Below are 14,046 nucleotides of genomic sequence, written 5' to 3'. Positions count from 1 at the left end.
CGAGATGGCCAAGTCTTATCAAGATTTTACATATTCCTTCACCCATGATGGCATTTTGAAACATCACAGTCTGGTTCTAGGTAGTAGAACTCACTGCTACGTGTCCAATGTTGGTTGCTATTTTCCACTCACAGGGATAATGTTTAAGGGTCTTCAGTATGAATACAGAGTTCACCAGATAAGAATTAAATCCTGGAACATTTTAACTATTAGTTTTTATTCAAAAGGAGAAGAGTACTGAAATATATCTGAGTGATGAAAGATAAAAATAGACTTCAGGGGAATCTAAAGGTTAACTTAATCAAGTATTTCTAATGAGAATAACTAATGGGCAGACTGGATGGACCATTCAAGTCTTTATCTGCTATCATTTACTATGCAACCAGTCATACAATACCAAAGGTAACCTTCTGTGGGGAAGCAACAAAAGGCAGACTGAAGCCCAACCTCAGAGCAACTTGAGTTGATACCAGGATTTTACAGAAACAGATGTAACTACTTCTCTGGTAACTGTAGGCTGTTCCTGTCACCATACAATTAATAATAATAATAACTTTGTTTTTCTGTACAGTTCCAACACATTTCCTTCTACCACTAACACAGTAAGATAGTAAATGATGGCAGGAAAAGACCCACAGGCCATCCAGTCTGCCCAACAAGGTGACCAGAGCCTTGCTCACCACTCTGTGTAGGCCCAAGTCACCCATGTTTAAATACTTGACGTGAAGTCACCACCATGCCAATCATGATGGGAATATGTGGTGTATTGCTGACAGTATTCTGCTTACCAGTCAAAATGCCTTCCCCTTTCTAAGCTGCACAGTTCCCCATTTGTAGTATGTGACAATGAAATGAACAACATACTGGAGATGTTGGACCTTCAACTGTTTCTTGCTACTTAAAGGACACAGACCATACAAGTCTGTCCAGCATCAGCAACTGGAGATTATGCTTAGCTTGGATGGCAGGAACCTCCCCTCTTCCCTCTCATGCTTTCATGATGTGTGCCTTTACTTTTCTTCTGAATACTGATCTGTTGGGCAATATTTTGTCCCACACACGGTGAGAGACTAAGAAAAGTGGCCAAATCCAGCATGGGGTAACTGGCAGATGCTGATGCTGGACAGACTTGTATGGTCTGTGTCCTTTAAGTAGCAAGAAACAGTTGAAGGTCCAACATCTCCAGTATGGTGTTCATTTCATTGTCACATACGTCTCGATCCGTCTTCCCTTTTCTGGAGCCATATGGTAACCCTAGCTAGTAGGGAATCCTTTATTTGTTTCCTGTCCAAAAATAAGAAGGGGGGAGGGGGCAGAGGCAAGGTGGCCATCACATGAAGCTGTCTGTTCTTTAGCTCTTGAATTGTACTCTTTTATAAGTATTTTTCAAGAACGCTTTTTAAATGGTTAAAGGGAATGGATGGAAAATTTCCTGTGGGGGTTTCAGGGGTAATGGACAGATGTGGACAATCCTACTTACAAACTGGAGATTATGCTTAGCTTGGATGGCAGGAACCTCCCCTCTTCCCTCTCATGCTTTCATGATGTGTGCCTTTACTTTTCTTCTGAATACTGATCTGTTGGGCAATATTTTGTCCCACACATGGTGAGAGACTAAGAAAAGTGGCCAAATCCAGCATGGGGTAACTGGCAGTTTGTAAGTAGGATTGTCCACATCTGTCCATTACCCCTGAAACCCCCACAGGAAATTTTCCATCCATTCCCTTTAACCATTTAAAAAGCGTTCTTGAAAAATACTTATAAAAGAGTACAATTCAAGAGCTAAAGAACAGACAGCTTCATGTGATGGCCACCTTGCCTCTGCCCCCTCCCCCCTTCTTATTTTTGGATAGGAAACAAATAAAGGATTCCCTACTAGCTAGGGTTACCATATGGCTCCAGAAAAGGGAAGACGGATCGAGACATCCGAGTTTTATTTACATAGTAATATAGTAGATGACGGCAGATAAAGACCCGAATGGTCCATCCAGTCTGCTCAACCAGATTCAATTTAAAATTTTTTCTTCTTAGCTATTTCTGGGCAAGAATCCAAAGCTCTACCCAGTACTATGCTTGGGTTCTAACTGCCGAAATCTCCGTCAAAACCTACTCCAGCCCATCTACACCCTCCCAGCCATTGAAGCCCTCTCCAGCCCATCCTCCCCCAAATGGCCATATACAGACACACAGACCGTGCAAGTCTGCCCAGTACTGGCCTTAGTTCAATATTATTTTCCGATTCTAGTTCCTCTGTGTTCATCCCAGGCTTCTTTGAACTCAGTCACTGTTTTCTTCTCCACCACCTCTCTCGGGAGCGCATTCCAGGCATCCACCACCTTCTCTGTGTAGAATTTCCTAACATTGCTCTTGAATCTACCACCCCTCAACCTCAAATTATGTCCTCTGGTTTTACCATTTTCCCTTCTCTGGAAAGATTTTGTTCTATGTTAATACTCTTCAAGTATTTGAATGTCTGCATCATATCTCCCCTGTCCCTCCTTTCCTCTAGGGCAAGGGTGTCAAAGTCCCTCCTTGAGGGCCGCAATCCAGTTGGGTTTTCAGTATTTCTCCAATGAATATGCATGAGATCTATTAGCATACAATGAAAGCAGTGAATGCAAATAGATCTCATGCATATTCATTGGGAAAATCCTGAAAACCCGACTGGATTGCGGCCCTCGAGGAGGAACTTTGGCACTCCTGCTCTAGGGTATACATATTTAGGACTTTCAGTCTCTCCTCATATGTCTTCTGGCGCAAGCCTATAATTTTTGTCGCCCTCCTCTGGACCGCTTCAAATCTTCTTACGTCCTTTGCCAGATACGGTCTCTAAAATTGAACACAATACTCCAAGTGGGGCCTCACCAATGAGCTGTACAGGGGCATTAACACCTTCTTCCTTCTACTGGCTATGCCTCTCTTTATACATCCCAGCATCCTTCTGGCAGCAGCCACTGCCTTGTCACACTGTTTTTCGCCTTTAGATCTTCTGACAATATCACCCCAAGGTCCCTCTCCCCGTCCGTGCATATCAGCTTCTCACCTCCCAGCATATACGGTTCCTTCCGATTATTAATCCCCAAATGCATTACTCTGCATTTCATTTTAGTTGCTAGGCATTAGACCATTCCTCTAACTTTTGCAGATCCTTTTTCAAATTTTCCATTCCCTCTTGGTGTCTACTCTGTTACAAATCTTGGTATCATCTGCAAAAAGGCACACTTTTCCTTCTAATCCTTCAGCAATGTCACTCACAAACATATTGAACAGGATCGGCCCCAGCACCGAACCCTGAGGGACTCCACTACTCACCTTTCCTTCCTCCGAGCGACTTCCATTAACCACCATCCTGTCCGACAGCCAGTTTCTAACCCAGTTCACCACTTTGGGTCCTAACTTCAGCCCTTCAAGTTTGTTAAAAAGCCTCCTATGAGCAACCGTATCAAAGGCTTTGCTGAAATCTAAGTAAATTACATCTAGCATATGTCCTCGATCCAGCTCTCCGGTCACCCAATCAAAAAATTCAATCAGGTTCGTTTGGCATGATTTACCTTTTGTAAAGCCATGTTGCCTCAGATCCTGTAACCCATTAGATTCAAGGAAGTACACTATCCTTTCTTTCAGCAACACTTCCATTATTTTTCCAACATCTGAAGTGAGGCTCACCATCCTGTAGTTTCCTGCTTCATCCCTGTGACCACTTTTGTAAATACGGACCACATCCGCTCTCCTCCAATCCCCGGGAACCACTCCCGTCTCCAGAGATTTGTTGAGTAAGTCTTTAATAGGACCCACCAGAACCTCTCTGAGCTCCCTCAGTATCCTGGGATGGATCCCGTCTGATCCCATCGCTTTGTCCACCTTCAGTTTTTCAAGTTGCTCATAAACACTCTCCTCTGTGAACGGCACAGAATCTACTCCATTTTCTCATATAACTTTGCCAGAATCTCGGTCCTTCTCCAGGATTTTCTTCTGTGAACACAGAACAGAAGTATTTGTTTAGCACATTTGCTTTTTCCTCATCACTCTCCACATATCGGTTCCCAGCATTTTTAAGTTTAGCAATTCCATCTTTCATCTTCCTCCTTTCACTACCGTACTAATATATCTGAAAAAATTTTTGTCTCCCTTTTTTACATTTTTAACCATTTGTTCTTCCATCTGTGCTTTCGCCAGATGTATCTCTCTCTTGGCTTCTTTCAGTTTCACCCTGTAGTCCTTTCTGCACTCCTCTTCTTGGGTTTTTTAAATATTTCACGAATACCAACTCTTTCGCCTTTATTTTCTCCGCCACTAGTTTGGAGAACCATATCAGCTTCCTTTTTCTCTTGTTTTTATTTATTTTCTTCACATAAAGTCTGTAGCCATTTTTATCACTCCTTTCAGCTTAGACCACTGTCTTTCCACTTCTCTTATGTCCTCCCATCCTACAGCTCTTTCTTCAGGTACTCTCCCATTTCATTAAAGTCTGTAAGTTTGAAATCTAGGACTTTAAGTATCATGCAGCCACTCTCCACTTTAGCCGTTATATCAAACCAAACTGTTTGATGATCGCTACTTCCCAGGTGAGCACCCACTCGAACATTAGAGATACTCTCTCCATTTGTGAGGACCAGATCCAATATCGCTTTTTCCCTTGTGGGTTCCGTCACCATTTGTCCGAGCAGAGCCTCTTGAAAGGCATCCCCTTGTGGGTTCCGTCACCATTTGTCCGAGCAGAGCCTCTTGAAAGGCATCCACAATCTCCCTACTTCTTTCCAATTTTGCAGACGGAACATTCCAGTCCGCATCTGGCAGGTTGAAATCTCCCAACAGCAGCACCTCCTCTTTCCTTCCAAACTTTTGGATATCCACAATCAGATCCTTATCAATTTGCTGTGATTGAGTCGGAGGTCTGTAGACTACACCCACGTAGATAGAAGTTCCATCTTCTCTTTTCAGAGTGATCATATCGCTTCTTCCTCTCCCCAGGTCCCTTGCATTTCGGTCGCTTGGATATTGATCTTTACATAGAGAGCTACTCCTCCACCTTTTTGACCATGTCTGTCCATCCTAAAAAGATTATATCCAGGTATGTTTGCATCCCATCCATGTGATTCACTGAACCATGTCTCTGTAGCGACAATATCTAGATCAGCCTCTAACATCAGGGCTTGCAGATCATGAACTTTTTTGCTTAGACTACGAGAATTTGTGGTCATTGCTTTCCAGCTATTTTTCAGCGGTAATCTCCTTTTTCGTATAGATTTTTGTTTCGTTTCACTTTCCATTGCAATGCTAAGTGAGTTGCTGATATTGTTTACATTGCAATCTTCACTACCATCACATCTTTTCTTTAGCTGGGGGGGGTCTCTATAATTGTCTATTATACATACACCACCCCCACCTTCTAGTTTAAATGTCTAGAAACATATTGTCTAAATTTCTCCGCAAGGTTTCTTTTTCCTGTACACCATAGCTTCTTGTCCTTCCATGGATTTCCCCATCCTCCTATGTACCTGAAGCCTTCTTGATGACAGCAGGCTTTGAGCCATCTATTAAAGTCCTTTGTGTTTTTTACTCTTTGCTCTCCCTTTCCATATGCAGGAAGTATTTTGGAAAATGCTAATGTCTTTACAAAAGGTTTCAAAGCTCTCACCAAGCTCCCGAAAAGCTTTCTGTACTGCAAGTGTGGAGTTATTGGCCAGGTCATTTGTTCCCAGATGGATAACAACATCAGTATTAAAATCCTTAGTTTCTTCCTTAATTATAGTCAGTATTTGCCTGGAACTCCTGGTAGCTGAGGATCCTGGAAGACATTTCACTATTTTGGTCTCCTCGCCTTATGTTCCAAGGTTAATGCCTCTGATGATGGAATCCCAACAGTAATAGTTTTCAGTTTTTTGCTTTTTTATTTGTGCTTAGGGTGCGCTTCTCTTGAGTTACCTTCATTGGTTTCAGTCCCTCCTCCCTTCTGTTTTCTTGAGTATCGCAGTGTACTAGTGGAGCGAAGGAATTCTGTAGAGGTAATATTTGTGAAGGTGGATGTTTCTGTGTTACATGTCGCAGTCTTCCTGAGCCTACTGTGACCCATTTATTCCTGGCCTGTTTTATTCTTTGAGGTAGAGGTGGTAAGTTGGTATGATTTTGTGGAGTGATGGAAGCTGCTTTAATTGTATTCAATTCCTGTTTAAGTTTGCAGAGCTCCTCCTTAATAATAGCAAGTTGAAGACAGATGGGGCAAGCCTTAAGCCTCCAAATAGTGCGTCTTGGAATTAAAGCACCACAGTGATTGCATAGAATAAAGGCCATCTTGATTGGTTGTGAAATGACTTGATTTGAGTAGTCCTGATTATTTGGGTCTCTGTATAAGAACATAATAAGAACATAAGAACTGCCATCTCCGGATCAGACCCATGGTCCATCGAGTCCGGCGATCCGCACACGCGGAGGCCCAGTCAGGTATACACCTGATGTAGTTTTAGTCACCCATATCCCTCTATGCCTCTCGTAAGGAGATGTGCATCTAATTTGCCTTTGAATCCTAGCACAGTGGATTCCTTAATAACCTCCTTTGGGAGAGCATTCCAGGCGTCTACCACTCGCTGTGTAAAGCAGAACTTCCTGGCATTTGTCCTGGACTTGTCCCCCCTTAGCTTCAAACCATGTCCTCTTGTCCGTGTCGCGTTGGACAATGTAAATAATTTATTTTCCTGCTCTATTTTATCGATGCCTTTCAGCATCTTGAACGTCTCGATCATGTCCCCTCGCAGCCTCCTCTTCTCAAGGGAGAACAGTCCCAGTTTCTTGAGTCGTTCCTCATATTCCAAGCTCTCCATACCTCTTATTAGCTTCGTTGCTCGTCTCTGCACCCTCTCCAGCAGTTTTATATCCTTCTTTAGGTTGGGAGACCAATGTTGGACACAGTATTCCAAGTGTGGTCTGACCATTGCTCTATAAAGCGGCATTATGACTTTCTCCGATCTACTCGTGATTCCTTTTTTTATCATGCCTAACATTCTGTTTGCTTTCTTTGCCGCTGCCGCGCATTGTGCCGACGGCTTCAGGGTCCTATCTATCAGTACACCCAGGTCCTTTTCTTGTTCGCTCTTACCCAGAGTTGCGCCTGACATTCTATACTCGTGTTCCTTATTCTTACTACCTAAATGCATTACTTTGCATTTCTCCACGTTGAACTTCATCTGCCATTGCTCTGCCCATGAGCAGTGATCCCTGGGGTAGGTGGGACTATAGGTCTTACCCTTATTCCTATGAAGAGGAAGAGGAAATAAGAATGAACAGAGGAAAGAGAAAGGTTTATTTTTTTTGTTTGTTTTTTTTTAAGTAAGAAACAAGGAGGAGGAGAAGAGAAATTAAGCAGATATAATGCTGAAAAACAGTGAAAAGAGCAGAATATGAAATTCTGAGTAGCTTAGCTTTTAGAAGTTCACAGGGAAGACTTGTTTACAGCACTGTCCCAAAGATACTTCCATTTGTTTCAATAGAAGTAAAGCCCAGACATTTAAATCTGTCCTCCCTTTTCTGAAGCCATCTGGTAACCATACTACTAGCTGAATCTTCATTAGTAACATCAAAACCTCCTAATGCCTAGTTGTACCTGGGTTTTCATCTGGGTATCATTTCTTATTTTCTCCTTCAAAAATGTTTTATGGTACTTATATTCTGATTGGATTCCTCCAAGGAAAACTGCACTTGTTTAATATGGGATATTTTACAGGTACATTTTTGGGGGTTTAAGCCTTTGATTATGACCTTGACCTTTGGATCAATTTTCTGTTTGAGTTTATGGTACTGCATTTCAAATAATGTATAACAAATTGTTAAATATAAAAGGAGGAAAATGTACAAAAAGCAGCAAAACCAGGAAAACTAATGTTGCTGTTTTGCAGATCTTGCTGGTATTGACAAGTTGTGGGGAGTACTTTACGAAAACATTCTGAATACTCAACTAGCCAGCATATAGCAATCATTAGGAAATTCTGCTGATTAACTCCATGTCACAGCATGATGGCTTAATTCTTGTTGTCTAGTTTATGTCCCATTGCAGAAGTGATGGAGCTGCTTGATCTGCAGAGTCTATTGTTATGGGAATTAGAGAAACAGGAGTAAATCAAAATCCCATGACAAGGAGCTAAAAGCTGGCAACACCATGAGTTCAGCAAACACATGGATAAATACTGGTAAACACTGAATTATGGCTTTGGAATCTGGTATTTGTTTGCTGGTGACCAGCTGGATTAATGGCCTACAGAGAATCCAAGTCACTTAGCAATCAACAATGGGCAGGAAACAGTATGAACAAACATTCAGAGGATATCAGAAATTTCTGAAAAGTTATCCGCAGCACAAGAAATCTAGATCATCTGTATGTAATGACAGTATGGAAAAGGGGAACGGGTTGGACTATTGCTATAACAGACTAGCAACAGCAAGTTGTGCATATTAGTGGAAAGAGACATACATGGAGGAAATAATTTTATTTATATGTACACAACCCCCAAGTGACTTCCAGTACACTTGGAACAGACACAATGATGACCTTAGAAGCACAGGGCAAGGAGGAGAGAGACCAGAGAATAAGTAGGGTGTATGGCAGTACAGCAGGCACACTGTATGTAGGCCAAGAAGTCTAAAAACAGACATTTGAGTGAATTACTAAAGTTTCATAGAAACAACAGTATCTGCTCCAGGAAATCCAAAAAACAGGAACTCATCATCAGAATGATGTTTCATTTACCAGAGTCCAAGCAGAAAGATGAAGGCATACCACACAGTACAAAATAAGATTTATATTTTTCAAAACAAATTTTAACAAGCTCTCTTTTTTCCATTTCATACCTATAAGAACAACGAATAATATACAAGACAGGGAAGGGTGTCTGCTATAGCCAGCACACTCCAGGTGCAAAGAGTCTGTATGAATCATGTAGCAAAGCATGACTATGGCCAGACAGCATTAGTGAATGATAAAATCCTCATGGTTTAAAAAAACAAAACAAAAACCAAAGAGAAGGGGAGGTGGGGAAATAAAGCAAAGGAAAAATGTTTTCCAAATTATTCTAAAAACAGGACAGACAAGGGTGGATCTTTGACAGCATGCTGCAGATCAAGGATTCTCTAGTTTCTCAGGTTGGAACAGGTTTGCCCAGAGGAAGCAGTCCTTTCCTCTGCAGCTTCCATCTGATGAAGCCCTTTGCGTTTCCTGACAGCTGTGCTATAGAGCAGCTAATCTTGGGAGAGTTTTGTGCTACTCTCTCTGTTGTGGATGCATGCAGCAAAGTTCCTGCATGGCTATAAGAAAACAATGCCTCTTTTATGAAAAACAGAATCCACCCAGGTTCTTCCTTCATATAAAAAAGTCTTTGCTTGTTATTCTCCTTTTTACTGCATGTTTAGTTCTGTGCTGTCAAGAGACAGTAATGCTTTCCTCAGCACCCCATGTCAGAGGACTGTTCATTAAAAGCCAGGCATGAGACATACTCTGCCTGAGTAGAAAGAACACAGACAACGCAGCGATAAGGTTCGACGGATTGTACACACCCCAGCCCCTAGGGTCTATCCTCCTGTTTCCTTTAAATCGCATCGTGCTGGTTATAAAGTCTGGGTTTCACAAAAGCAGTCTTCCCTCCTGTCATTGTAGAGCAAAGCTGCCCAGCTTGCACTGTGGGACTGGTGATGAAGTTGGAAGCAGTCTGTGCTGCTCCAGGGAAAGCTCCAGGGGACCCTGAGCAGGGGCTGCCTTAGGACTGCTTCAGTCGCTTGCGTGGAGGTCCCAGGAAAGGGCACTGTGCAGACGCCAGAGAGCGATATGCTTCAGCTACCAAGTGAGGGTGGGACACAACCATGGATTTCCAGCCTGACGTCTCCATGACATCTGATGCATGACTACAAACAGAAAAAGATATATAAAATCAAATACTGGCCAAGCTGCTTAGGTTCTTACCTCAATAATCCTCTTTTCTGTAGGAATAGCATATTATTTCTTATGGACAGGTAAAGCACCTCAACTTGCAAGTTGCTTGCAGAAGTCAATGAATCATTTTCTTCTCTCCACCCTCCTGTATCTCTCTGGGCAGCACCCTCTCCCCCCATAACACACACACACACACACTCTCTCTCCTTAGTCCATACCAAAACAAATGATAACCCCTAGAAGAGGAAATGAAAACAAGGGGTGAGATTAGGGAACTGCCCGATCTACGGAAAAGAGAGAAAGAAAGAAAGAAAGGGAGGGGGCAGGGGGAAAGAAAGAAAGAAAGAAAGGGGAGGGGCGGGGGAGATAGAAAGAGGAGGGGGTGGGGGGAGAGAGATAGAGAGAGAAAGAAAGAAAGGGAAGGGGGCAGGGGGAGAAAGATAGAGAGAAAGAAAGAAAGAAAGGGGAGAGGGCAGGGGGAGTGAGAGATAGAGGGAGAAAGAAAGAAAGGGGAGGGGCAGGGAGAGAGAGATAGAGAGAGAAAGAAAGAAAGGGGAGTGGGCGGGGGAGAGAGATAGAGAGAGAAAGAAAGGGAAGGGGGCAGGGGGAGAGAGATAGAGAGAGAGAAAGAAAGGGGAGGGGGCAGGGGGGAGAGAGATATAGAGAGAGAAAGAAAGAAAGGGGAGGGGCGGGGAGAGAGAGATAGAGAGAGAAAGAAAGAAAGGGGAGTGGGCGGGGAGAGAGAAAGAAAGAAAAAAAGGGGAGGGGGCAGAGAGATAGAGAGAGAAAGAAAGAAAGGGGATGGGGCAGGGGGAGAGAGATAGAGAGAGAGGAAGAAAGGGGAAGGGGAAGGGGCATGGGGAGATAGAGAAAGAAAGAAAGGGGATGGGGCAGGGGGAGAGAGATAGAGAGAGAGAAAGAAAAAAAGGGGAAGGGGCAGAGGGAGAGAGAGATAGAGAGAGAAAGAGAAAGAAAAAAGGGGAAGGGGCAGAGGGAGAGAGAGATAGAGAGAGAAAGAGAAAGAAAAAGGGGAAGGGGCAGGGGGAGAGAGATAGAGAGAGAAAGAAAGGGGAGGGGGCAGGGGAGAGAGAGAGAGAAAAAGAAAGAGGAGGGGGTGGGGGAGAGAGATAGAGAGAGAGAAAGAAAGAAAGGGAAGGGGGCAGGGAAAGAGATAGAAAGAAAGAAAGGAGAGGGGGCATCTGTCTATTTTTTGTTCTTACTGGGATGACATTGCACATTTTAAAGTCATCTGCCTTGACCTCTCTGAAAAAATTCCAAATATAAATGATAATTAACATTTTCTCTGCATACAGTGTGCTTTGTGGTTTTTATTGTTGGTAGATCATTTTGATTTGGTCATTTTAAAAGTAGCTCACAAGCCAAAAAAGTGTGGGCATCCCTGCTTTAGAGGTTGGTCTGCTCTGACGGCTAGCACTGTTCAAGACAAATAGGTGATCTGAAAGGTGAAACTGATTTGTCACCTCAAGAAAATGCAGAACTCTCTAGGCAATTAGAAAGAAAATGGAGAAAAACCAAGATCAAACAAAAACTGCCTGGAAAAAAATCAACAGACAATACAAACTTCTACTAAAAGACAAGAGGAAAACCCACTACACTAATCTCATAGGCACAGAAACCCAAGATACCAAAAAACTATTCCAAATACTAAAAGATCTAACAAACACCAAACCATACATGACCACTAACAATACCCCACTACCCTCAGCCACCATCTTAGCAGATCACTTCAAGAACAAAATTACAAATACCAGAGCCACCCTCAATTTTGTCCCAGCCCATCTAAACAATCTCACAATGCTCCTCACGGATAAAGAATCAACTGCAGCAGATAGATCATGGTCTCAATTCCCCAACATACAATGGTCCGAACTCAATAAACTGCCCCAAACTAAGAACTAGAATCCTCCAAGGAGGATGCTTGGTGGGAGAGCAGCAAAATTACATCAAAACACCACATAATTTCAGTCCTTTTCCCAACTTGGCTTAAGATTCCTGCAGCTCTACTGGTTGCAGTGAGACCTCACTTTGTGGAGATAAACTCTTTTGAGAGCTAACCGGCTGACATGGGACAACCCTTTATGCTTCTAGTAAGCTGTATACATCAAAGTCACAAAATCAGGGTCAAAGACCTGACTTGGGATCTTCAATAACCTCTGCCTGTTTAACACACATCTCCTCTCAGGATCAGGGGTATCTGCACAAAAGCGTTTTGCTGGCAACGCTGAGTTGCATTTAAAGGCTCTAACAAGATTTTACGAACTGGATCTCAAGCTTTCTGCACTTCCTGACCCGTAAAGTGATCAGAGGGGGGCTAAGCCCATGGCTCCCGCCCCCATCCCCCTCCTCTCGTGTGCCTCACAGTACGACACTCCTCATCCGACCATCCAGTGCAAATTTGGCACCTGAGGGGTCCATAATAAATTAATTTTTTCAAGAATTTGAGGCAGAAGGCAGCTTTCGAAATAAAAATCGGGAAACCCAAGATGCTGACGCAACAGCATTTTAGTGCCAAAAAACAGCCTTTTGGAGCAAAATAAAAAATTCAAAATTACTGAAATAGGATTTTTAAAGATGGGGGACTTTTGGGACACCCTCAAACTCTTAGGTTTTGCTGAATTCAGACTCTTCCTAATTTTCCCATAGACAGTAGTCAGCTGTATTCACAGATCTGCCATATGCTGTGCCCGCATCAGCTTCTCACTACAGCTGGAAATGAAAAAGGGATTTCTGCCTCAAACAAGCAAGGGTAGCTCCAGTGGCTTATCTCTTTGGTCTGCCTTTTATTCAGATTCCAAAAACCTGAAACCTATTACACTCCCACACAGGGAGGGGTGAGGAAGAAGGATGCAGCTGACTTCTGAAAGCCTCTCAGCCAGTTGCGTGGTCAAATCAGCCTGCGCTCAAGCTCCTAATTCCACTGGGGCAAGCACTGCTCCTAGGAAACCTAGCTCCAAGGTTAACACAAGCCGGCAGGCAGGTGCTCTTTTTAAGTATGGCCCTCCTGGCTACAGACCCTAATGGCTGGCTCTTTCCCCAGGCAGAATTGTCCCAGTACTACTTGGAACCTCTCAGCACAGGGAAGCTTAAAAAAAATATTGAATTAAATCACCAAAATAAAAAATCTAGAGCAGATGAAGACATTTCAACTTGCTTGCAGAAGTTAAGACAGAGGAGAGGAGGCACTGGCCAGAGAGACAAGGGGATGGAGAGAAGAAAATGATTGATATTTTCTGCAAGCAACTCACGAGTTGAGGTGCTTAACTCATCCATAAGGAATTGTATGCTCTTTGCACAGGAAAAAGGTGCTGAAAGGGGCAGAGATCTGAACATAAATACACTATAGTGAGACATTCACAAACAGGTAAGGTGGCCCCAAAACACATTTACTAAGGGATTTAATTCTATTAACTTGAATAGATTAATAAGATTGTATTAGACACAGCCCTACAATAGCTGCTAGAATCATAATGAACACAAAGATGTATTGACAAGGGGATAAATAAAAGATGTTTGGAATCCTCGACAGGAAGCTATACTGTATATGATTTGTTATCTAGCAGTTTAGTTATTAAAAAAGAAACCAAGTGTGATTACAGTACATGCAAAAATCCATGAATATACCACTTTCTACCATCATTGTTTCCTCCTTCCTAGGGATGACTCACTAGTTAATGAAGTCAACAGCCTGGGTTTTTAGCTGGTCTGCACTGTGAAGATCAGCAAGGATAAGGATTTCAGCAGCATTTTCCACAGACAGGTTACTGCAAAGTGCATCTTCACACATCACCTTCAACCGCTCCAAAGCATACTAAAGAAAAATTTCAATTATAAATCACAGCCTTGTCATTTGGTAATGCTAACTTCGCTCACCCTATCCCCTCTCAACTATTTCATTACTAAGCTTCCCTCTTCCTGCTGACCTGCCTCATCTATTAGAAGTTAGAGAATGATATAGGGAAAAAATCTGTCCCCGCCTCCATGAGCTCATCCTCGCCCCGTCCCCGCGAGCTCCGTCTCTGTGATCTCCATCCCCATCCCATCCCCGCGAGCTCAGTCTCTGTCCCCACATATATTCAGCACATGTGTCTGTTCCTCTCCACTCCCTTCAGCAC

General features: G+C 43.0%; 1 protein-coding gene across 10 annotated transcripts in view; it reads right to left on the bottom strand.

Moving 5' to 3' along the window:
- Positions 1–8,462: 8,462 nt before the first annotated feature.
- SPOP (speckle type BTB/POZ protein) overlaps positions 8,463–14,046 on the bottom strand; it is a 70,391-nt gene continuing 64,807 nt past the window's right edge. For 7 of the 10 annotated variants that reach the window (XM_033918380.1, XM_033918385.1, XM_033918383.1 and 4 more), the window contains exons 10-11: positions 13,600–13,742; positions 9,741–9,885 (exon numbers count right to left, since the gene is read on the bottom strand). In XM_033918380.1, coding sequence (XP_033774271.1) covers positions 9,741–9,885; positions 13,600–13,742 — 288 coding nt within the window. Of the gene's footprint in view, positions 9,886–13,599; positions 13,743–14,046 lie in introns of all 10 variants that reach the window. The other 3 variants (XM_033918388.1, XM_033918382.1, XM_033918387.1) reach the window with 1 other exon arrangement.

This window comes from Geotrypetes seraphini, chromosome 13, assembly GCF_902459505.1.
Source record: "Geotrypetes seraphini chromosome 13, aGeoSer1.1, whole genome shotgun sequence".
Lineage (NCBI taxonomy): Eukaryota > Metazoa > Chordata > Amphibia > Gymnophiona > Dermophiidae > Geotrypetes > Geotrypetes seraphini.
Note: the sequence above shows the minus strand (reverse complement) of the source record. Positions and strands in the feature narration are given on the sequence as shown.